This window comes from Saccoglossus kowalevskii, chromosome 16 (assembly GCF_978046115.1).
Source record: "Saccoglossus kowalevskii chromosome 16, keSacKowa6.1, whole genome shotgun sequence".
Lineage (NCBI taxonomy): Eukaryota > Metazoa > Hemichordata > Enteropneusta > Harrimaniidae > Saccoglossus > Saccoglossus kowalevskii.
The window spans coordinates 21,060,449-21,070,849 of NC_140656.1; the positions used below are offsets into that span (position 1 = coordinate 21,060,449).

Below are 10,401 nucleotides of genomic sequence, written 5' to 3' on the forward strand. Positions count from 1 at the left end.
TCTGAACAAGAGGGCGCCGTTGCACATACCTTTTCTGTGGTCAAGTCGCTACATAGACAGTGGGATATGTACAAGGCAAAAATTCTCGTTCTCGGGCCGTGTGAAGTAAGTAGACTCGTTTCTATGCTTCTGTTTATACATTCGACATTATTTGACCTAGAAGAGAAAACTGTTTCAAAAGTACTGAATGAATTTTGCAATCAAAACGTTGTTTGAAATTTGCAAAACACGGAATTCAAAATGGCCGCGTCCTGGTAGTTGTTTACATGTGCATAGAAACCGTGGTTGTGAGGTGAATATTCAGGATTCTTAAAAACACGATTTCAATTTATTCACGCAGAGTGGAAAGACAGCGATATCCAATTTTCTCGCTGATGCAACCGATACGTCTGGTGGGGAGTACCACGCAACCCAAGGAGTCAGGTGAGTTTCAGAGCTGACAGCACAGTCACTTGGGGGCTGAAAATCAATAAATACTAATTTTCAAAAAAAAAATCATCCGCTATACGTATATAAATAAACAAGTTGTGAAACATGGCACCTAGTAAATCCACAGGGAGCCCAGGAACTATAATCAACTGTAATACGCAGTCTCTATGAGCTGGGGGTGGTGGGGGGGTGGTGGTGGTATCAGCTGGTATCTAGTGTAAGAAATAGACAAGGGATGAAGGCTCCAGCCAGCTCACATTTTTTAAACTCGAAAAAACAGACGAAAAGAATGAAAAATAAAATCTAAAAAAAACACCAGGTTGAAGAATATAAGAATACTGTGGAATACTTTATTTTCGCTGGAATTAATTTTCGCTGAAAAGGCTTTTTGGGCGTTTTGTATGGAATTTATTTTCACTCATTTTTGATGAGTTTAATGTTAAATATAGGAAAAAAAGTATATTCGCTGGATTTTATTTTCACGGAATCATCCCTTCAGCGAAAATAGCGAAAATAAATTCCAAGCGAAAATAAAGTATTCTACAGTATTAGTTGCTTCTTCAAATTTCGCCAAAGCCCTACCTACAAGCCTAACTTGGTTTTATTCAAAACTGCACAAATTGCGAGTTTTCTGGTGATATCCGACAATTTCATGATCGAAAATGGCCAGCAGCCAGAATCAAGGGGGATTCGCACAGAGTTCTGGGTAAATCAAGTGCACATATTCATTTTCAGCCAATCAGGCGTGCCGTAACAGCGAGTATTTCCTTGATTTAATCCCACTCATGTCAATCACACTTTGCTTATTGTAAAGTCATACTAGTACTTCATCTACACTATGATATTTAAACATACTTTACCCCCCCCCCCCCACTTGTTTTCAGAATTTTAGAATTTGAAACTAATCTGCACGTTGGAGGAAGATTGGCAAATGCTGAAGTGGAATTATGGGACTGTAGTGGTAATCAAAAGTGAGTGTTTGATTTTTATTTGATCTGGTGCTCACTATTTCAATTGATATGAGCATAAAATAGATGTCTTTGAGGGGAAAAACGTGACTTTACATTAAGAAGTCACAAATTTTTTTCTAATTTCTCAATTACTGTAAAATACTTACTCGCTATTTTTGCTAAAGGGATGATTCAGTGAAAATAAAATCCAACGAATAGATCTTTATTCCTGTTTGACATTTCAACTCATCAAAATTAAACTCCATACAAAACACCCATTTGAATGTCTAAATTTTTCTGTCAATCACAAATACATCAAGAAGCAGCTTTCAACCCTTGAGATCACATCATCAGTTACCTTTGTTTTTATAGAGTACAAGTTCATAATCTGTAATTTGTTTCCTGTTAGTGTACGGTACCAACTGTACCGTAAGTAAATCTATTGTGAGATTCTGGATTTTCAGTTCTTTTACAGTAGTTTGCTACCATTGAAAAAATACTCAAATTTCAGCAAGAGTAATGTTAAAAATTTGAAATAAAAATATATGGGCACCCAACTAAATTTTTTCATAAAATAAACTTGCTTTAAAAAATTATATGTAGTGTTATGTGGGCTACATATGACTGAGAATTTTGAAAAATTATCGTAGTACAAGTTTTCCATGGAATAGTGCATTTACATGAGATCGGAATCCTATGGAAAATGCTCCAAAGTGTTTGTGTGAATATTGATATTACTCTTTCAGATTTGAAACGTGTTGGCCAGCATTCATGAAAGATACCAATGGCGTAGTTATGGTGTATAATCCTGACCAATCAAATCATGATAAACAGCTAGAAATGTGGTAAGTCTAAAGTTTTTTTTTAGTATGCTGCTTGCTCTAGGAATCTAGAGTCAGTTAATTAAACGCATTGCCTCCTGCAAGCCCCCATGATGGATAGTGGATATGAATGGTATAAAAACAGTGTCAGTACGCAATGTGTTGTAATAAACTTAGTCTTGCTGTTTGCAAATACTCCACAATCATGAATTTGACAAAATGCAACATTTTGCCATTTTTAATGCATTTTTCTATAATTTTTTGACCAAATGGACATTGTTGAACAATCACGAGCTAAATTACTGGTTATATTCATTAAATATTAAATTGCAAATAAAAAAGTATGTAATTTATATTCTTCAAAAGATTTTGCATTTTCTTGATTGTAACTGTAACCTCATTCTAACCAATTAGGCTCCAAATTTTGATCTCAGTAATTATAGAGGGTCTAATCATATTTCATCATCTTGAAGATTATTTTTAAAATATTTTGGGGATTTCTGTCTAAACCATTTCTGTTATGTTCACCCTCAAAGGAGAATGCTTATCAGCTCTGTCTTAATTAATAATAAACTAAACTAAACTGATCTGAGAAATCTTTCTAATAGTTTCTCTCGCAGCATTGCAATAATCCTGGGAACATTATCAGCGGTGTTTTTTTTTTTACTTCAGCACTTTCAATTCCACAAGCTGATGCTGCTGGACACACGACCATTTTAACAAGTGATACCCACAACTAGAGTGCAGTTAAAACCTCTCAGATTCAAACACAGTGAGAAGATGAAACCATTTTCAAATTGGATTTATGGATTTGGATTCAAAATATACTCAGAAATGTCATAGTGGTTACTTAGTGAATCTTATAAGCATTCTACATATGAACATTGGGAATTATTTGATCACAAATACACAATATTATTTTCAAATTTGAGCAGCCCCTGTTCAATATAGTGAAACTTTTGATATGTAAATAATGTTTTATTGTTTCAATGGTTGGAGTCGAAACAAACACTGTTGGTGATGTTCCTAAGAATTTGCAGGCATATAACAGTTATTGTGATCAGTTTATTTTAGTACACACTGTAAATCTGTACAACTAAAGAGGATGACTAGCACTGATTTTAATTACATCTGATTTTATTACAGGTATTCTAACTTTGTTGTTGGGCAGGGTCTACGTGACTCACAGTGTATAATATTTGCCCATCAGAAACCCAATTCATCCAGCCACGCTAAGGTTCAACTCGGAAGCACAATGGCCAAGGTCACTCAGGTGTCGACCAATTTAGAAGAAGACCACGACGGCGTCAGAACCCACTTTGCTAACTATCTATCAAAACTTTTCACTGCAATGACAGACAAACGTGATCAAGAAGAACTTAGTATAATTAATTAGCACTAATTACCTTGATTGCCCATTATGTACATAGTGTTACCTTTAGTTATAGCGACATGACCTGTGTTTTTCATATTTTTCAACTAACATCACTGGCAAAATAAATACTGAATCACCAAACGAGTACACTCAGGATGTTGGGGCTACATTGTCTATACCATGACAATGAATGTTTAATTTGTGCTGGTATTCGTTCTGTACCACAAATGTATTTTGTAATGTAAGGAGGTTCAAGCTGTTTTCAAGATTACTGTAAAATGACTAATTTTCACTGAGTTTAAATTTCACCGATTTATTTCAGGCATATTCAGTGTGTTTTAAATTCACGGTTTAATCATTTAGATAATGTGTTCTATGCTAAATATTACATATTCACTGGGTTTTAGTTTAGTGCATTTTGCAGTCAGTGAATAATTAACCCCTTTAGAATATCTCGCATATATGTGCAGTAACTAGCTCAGTAAAGCAAAATTTGAATTCGGCTAACACTGCTTTAATTAAATGAAAGAAGGAAAACACAACTTATGTTTCTAAACTTTTGATGCACATAATTTTCACATTTATGAATATATTGTTTTTATTTTGTCAATTTGGACCAATTAAAAAGTGTCATTGCTTTCACTTATCGAATACAACATGGTGAGAAATCACCAAATGTAGTCAAGTGTAATAATTACCATTTGTTGACACTAGATGGTAGTGTTCATGATTGAGCTGTCACTTCATGTACGTGTATAATATTTAGACATCGTTTTACATGATTCATTTCTGGGAAAATGTTTATGTTTGTACAGTAGCACAATAAACAAATGTTCCTTTACAAGTGGTTATATATTTTTTTCTGGTAGTACATGCAAGTTTTGAAGCAGAGCACTATCGTTGGCAAAAAGTTGTAGAATACAGAACTTAGTGCATAAAAGAAATTTTATAATCATAAATTAATATTAATGACTTCAAAACACAACATTGCAATATTTGGTAATACATATGTAAGTCTACTGTAATCTTTATTGTTCACCAACATACAAAGCAATTACGATTTTACAAATTAGCCAAACATCCAATCAATTACGTGAAACCAGTAATACGTCATGTGATATCCTTCGCGGGAGTCCATGACAAAACATCCGGGTAACAGAGACTCGTTTGCCATCGTTGTTTTCGGTGTCAGGTACGTGCCATTCCATGGTATCCTACAGGTAGGCGGGGAAGCGTCTTCGACGACAGAGGAAAAGAATATTAAGTCAACATTCTGAAATTCAATGGGAAATAAAAATTAATATGCAAATATTTTGAGGCCAAACAATCCCATTGCATTATTTACGTTATGATATATCACTATGTAAATGAATATTAAAGCGGGGAAGTCGTCACCTGCGTATGCGTCAGATGGCCATAGCGTGTCATTGTTTACAACCAAGCGTCTACCCATGAGCCTTTGCGTTTTAGCGTGTTATCGTCGCTTGGGACTCGATTCCCGCGCGTGCGCAGGTGACGACCCTCCCGCTTTAACATAGAAGCAATATATCCTCCATAATCCGAATTACTACTTCCCCTGCACCATCAGTTCTGTACATGTAATCACACTAGAATGGCACTCGGTTGCACTTTTTGCGTATCATTTGTTTTATCACAAACTTGTTATTGCTTATTACGCCTAACGTACATATTCACAAATTATCAAATGTTGACAGACAGAGAGCAATTTATTACAATTATTCAAGACCACGACTTGTTAACGTTTAATTTAAGAAATCACAGGTGCCACCACAGTCCCTCTATTATAGAAGGACTGTGGTGACACTAATTATTTTGTTACACCAAAGACATTTTCTATTGTCTTTGGTTACACGAGATAATCACAATCATTAATAAATAATATGGATTGCCTGGCTGTACGTTTCCCTCACACACAACTACATAAACGCAATCTATTTACCATAGCATGTGATTCTTTTATTCCTGCTTCTGATATATTGAACCATAGAGGGCCTTTATCGCATCTACCAACACGTACAGATTCGGATTTATTGTATTCTTTACCGGGAATCAACCTTGGTGTAAGGACTGTCGCAATGCATCTAAAAAAAGAAAGAAAAGAATTTCACACAAAAATATTTCGAGCCACTTGCATTCAGGTGAAAATGAATGGGGTCTGTACAAACTTGTACTAGAACGTGTAGACATGTAAAACGCATATATACCAAATTTGATTGCAAACGCTCGTACTGTATTTAGATTAGTTCCTTCCTTGCATTGTGGGTTGTGACGTCATATGCGATTTCACGTCACAATCTAGTATGTGGGTACATGCAACTGTGTTGGGTCAACCGACCCAAAACTTCAGTGCATCGTCTATTAGTGTGTAATCCGTGCTTGTCACGTTCAGTTGGCTTTTCTAATTGCTAATTTTGATAAACAGCGTGCAGTCCCAGTATATATCTGTTTAACAAATATAAGCTATAAATATGAGTATTCCAATACGGCGTTCGTACCGAAAAAAATATAGGAGGCGTTACCGGCATGAACTGTGCATGACCTTGTAGGGCTTAACCACATGCTAGTCGGATGTTAGTGAGGTAAACTTACCCGTCTGGATCCCAGGTGTCGTTAACAGTCACTAAAAATTTCAGCCAAATCACTTTTCTGACGTCTGTAGATCTGCATGTTTTGGTGGGCGTCACCGCAACAAGAACACAATCACAGAGACACACAAACATGAGACACATACATAGGCTGACCGTGGAAGCCATGATCGATGTCCTAGATTCACCCCAGATCACGGAAGTAAACAAAGGACGTTCATGTTAAACCTCTCCATTCAGCGCGGGTCACTACAATCAGGGGTAGGCCCAATGTGTATAGCGGGTCAATTGACTATGCAAATATCATCGCGTAAATAATATTTCGATGTAGGCTCTGCTTTAATAAATGACTACAAACAAGGACCAGTTGTTATTGAGCCCCCCCCCCAAAAAAAACAACAACCCAAAGACACCGCTTATGCCAACCAGTTCAGTTACTAGTATTTAGTTCAGTAATTGGCCCAATCCCGGGTACTCACTAATAAACGAAGGACCGCGAAGGACCTAACCGAATACGTTGCATTTATCACAAATTATGCGGTAGCGATTAAATTTACAAACATACCTTGATAAACTATATATAACTATGAGCGAAGGACCATGACTACCTGATAAATATGAGCGAAGAACCATTATTACGTGATAAATATGAACTATTCTACGCCAAATGACTGTTGACTTTATGGTCAGTTAAAAAAACATTCAGGTTATGTTATGATACATTAAATTTGAAGGTTAATGATTGATTATATGTATGTGCGAGAGGCGTTGTATTCATTTTAACTGTGTTTATTGGCCATGGCATGCAAATGTAATGGGGGGGGGGGTGAATCGTGTTCTTATTAAACCAATTTCTTAGGTACCAGGCATCGTACGTTCGCCACCTTTTACCGAACAAAGACACACACAAATATGGAATACGTGTCAACTTCTAGACTTAGTCGCCCGTCGAGAAATATCAAAGACAAAATGCCTCGGGGAAATTCTTCAAGACTCTCTCGCCTTGTGATCGTTCTGTTGAGCACACTTTACCAAACTGGCCAAGACGTCCTTTATTACCTATCAAAACTTAACCAATTACAGGGGAGTTTAAAAGCTCAAGGCGTAGCCTCCAAACATTCAATTCGCATGTAGCCAATGACACAAAGTATGTCATATATATTGATTAATCGTCCGCTATTTTAAGAAACTACACATACCAAACTGATTCAAGTTCCGGTTAGGACCTTGTATAAACTTAAATGGTGACAAGTTATGGGAATATGTTGAATGATATAAACCAGCTATCAAGTCGTATCAGTGACCCATCTCATAGAAATAAATCATGACACAAATGTTCTGTTCACTAGTAGGGAAAATGTACTTTTATATGTATATGCAGGAAATTGTGAATGCAGATTTACAGGATATGGAAATGAATTGACAACAATATATATTAACGAAATATGATGAAATATAATGCTCACTGTAGTAGCAATAATGTTGAAAAGAAAGGCTAAGATCGTTGCACCAAACTTTACCCGAATGATATCTCCACGAGAAACCACTAATTCAAATTTTGTATTTTTTAGCACTTATTTTCAATCATATTATTTTTAGTGTCACTTAACATGTCATCGTCATTGAAGATGATTTCAATAAGAATGTAGGTTCTGGACAATGTCAAACATTTGCAATAATCATGTTTGTATTACACTTATATGTAATGAATGTGACATCACCGAGGACAAACGTTCCTCTTAGCGACTGTACACGTTCGAGTCATAGGAAGTAATAATGCGAAGCAATTCTGTCGTAATCAAATGGTATGTTATTGTTATGATAAAGGATACATTTCAAAATTATGATCAGCCAAACATACTAACTTGTATTTATTTTGATAATATTATAGTAATAATTGCATGTACATTTAAATCACAGACACCTTCTGTATGTCGGCTGACAACTGGAAAATTTTACAAGCTAGTGAATTAAATAATAAGGTATCATGGTATAACCTATATATAGTCAATCTGCGAGGCTCATGAATGTAATAATTTATTTGATAACACTCGTATATATGTCCAGTAGATAGTAATTCCTGTTTTTTTTTGTCCTGCAAATTACTAATGCATATACAAAATTGTTAATGAAATCATTACCGGATGAGGTAAAGTGAAACATATTAAACACCTCCAGTTCAGAATTCACATTATAGTTTCATATCGATTACTTTGCATCGTTATTTTAGTTATATTATTAATTGAACACAATATGCATACTATTTGGGAGAATAGGTTTATCTCCCAAATTACCGATGAAACAACATTGTTAATTGGAAAGAAAGAGAAAGATTGCTATTTCAAAAGTTGGAAAGATGCTTTATTTGACGATGTTCGTAGATCCCCAAACAGCAGAAATAAGTTACGAACGTTTCGCCAATTTAAAACAAATATTTCTTATGAGAATTATTTGGATATCGTTCGTGTTCCCCTGTACAGACAAGCTTTAACTAAACTCCGGTGCTCTAATCATAAGTTATACATTGAGACCGGTAGATATTATGGAACTCAAGTGAAAAATAGAATCTGCCAAATATGTATAGATGCTGTTGAAGATGAAACTCATTTTCTGGTAGTTTGTCCAGCATATAACGATATTCAAAAAACACTTTTTGATCGAATTAACTGCATTGAACCACAGCTTGAGCTCCATTCGTCTCTCAGTAAACTTATATATATTTATTCTCAGAATAACCATGAAATCATCCAAATTCTTTCAAGATTTGTATACACAGCTTTTCAGATTAGATATAATTTGTTATAAGCGTGAGTTCTCCAATAGATGAATTATAATATTTTATTTTATTGAGGCGATTAAAGTCACACTTGTAACTTTCTTTTTTATATTCATTGTGACCTGTTTCCCCAGGTTAGTGGGATATATTTCTTTAGAAAAATGGAAATAAAATAATAATAATAATAATAATAATATATTCCTTTATTGAACAGCAACAATTGTATTGCAGATCGCAAACGAAAAAGGTGTTAGTAACACGTTTTTGTTTCCCACAGTCGTATCCAACAAGGCCTATGATAGCTATATAACACAGGTGAGGAACATTTACGTAACGTCGTTTATGATCTACTGAGTTGTCTACGTGACACTGTTGCCAGTAAGATCACATTCTGATTGGCTCATGTGGAAACCCAGGTGGTGTCACTGAATCTGGTCCATTTATGCCTATAAATGGGACAGACTGGGAACAGTTGTGGTCCATCATTTCACCTTGGTATCCTGTGTGTACTACTACGTTATTGTGCGACAAGTGATACAGGCTACAACCATCATTCTGTGAGACTTGTATGAACTGCTCAGCGATCTCCTGCTTCCAGCGGTGCCATCCAGAATAACAGTGTCTGCACGCAAGACTCCTGTATTTCGCCGTTGTTGTGTTGCAGAAGCCATTGACTGTAATCCATTCTGACATCCTGTAACTGAGTTATCGCCATTGCACACTTCCCTAAACAATCCCCTATTTTAGTGACTTTATTCATTGTATTTTTCTGTGCTTTATTTCTTGTAATTATTTTGGGAAGTATTAAATCCGGAAGCTTTAACTCGATATTTTAGTGCATTTCATTTCCAGTATTATTGTTTTGTCTACCCTATACTTACAGTGAAAGACCCCCCCCCTGTCCAGTGTGAGTTCTGTGGGTGCCCTCTCATTAGCGATAAGCAGGCCTTACACTTACTAGTTACAATTCATTAATTAACATTGTATTTATTTCACAGAAGTCGAAATTGATCGATCTTCAGAAGTTGTTCATACCCAGACATGTCCCGAGTAAGACAGAAGACCACTGGATACTAGCCGCAAGTTTTTGAATTCATACACAATGTTTTGTATAAAAAAAATTCTATTATTACATGATGTTGGCAAATCTATAGCTATATATTTGTTAAAAATATATGATAATATATCATATCATCCTAACATATAATGGAATAATGTTTTTGTTTGAAAATTTGAAAAAAAATTATTAAAAATATAAGACTATTCATACAAACTTTTGGTAATTTTGAATACAAATTATAGTCGTAGCAAATTAGATTTCAGATTATTTTTTAAATGAAGTTTCTACGTGTATTTTGGTTTGTGCATGGTTTCAACATTACGTTCATAAGTATTTTGTAACAATACGATTATTACTACAATTTCTAATGAAGCAGCTGTTTTC

General features: G+C 35.2%; 2 protein-coding genes across 2 annotated transcripts; one reads left to right on the forward strand and one right to left on the reverse strand.

Moving 5' to 3' along the window:
- The first annotated feature begins 21 nt into the window (after positions 1 to 21).
- Positions 22 to 4,419, forward strand: LOC100378321 (intraflagellar transport protein 22 homolog). Its single transcript, XM_002735976.4, has 5 exons — positions 22 to 105; positions 341 to 423; positions 1,314 to 1,400; positions 2,126 to 2,224; positions 3,347 to 4,419. The coding sequence occupies exons 1-5, from the start codon at positions 67 to 69 to the stop codon at positions 3,594 to 3,596; spliced, it is 558 nt and encodes a 185-aa protein (XP_002736022.1). The 5' UTR covers positions 22 to 66; the 3' UTR covers positions 3,597 to 4,419.
- Positions 4,420 to 4,570: 151 nt separating this feature from the next.
- LOC100370662 (uncharacterized) lies at positions 4,571 to 6,423 on the reverse strand. The gene is made up of 3 exons (XM_002735930.3): positions 6,186 to 6,423; positions 5,536 to 5,677; positions 4,571 to 4,848 (listed from the first exon to the last, which is right to left on the reverse strand). The coding sequence occupies exons 1-3, from the start codon at positions 6,347 to 6,349 to the stop codon at positions 4,645 to 4,647; spliced, it is 510 nt and encodes a 169-aa protein (XP_002735976.3). The 5' UTR covers positions 6,350 to 6,423; the 3' UTR covers positions 4,571 to 4,644.
- Between the last annotated feature and the right edge of the window lie 3,978 nt (positions 6,424 to 10,401).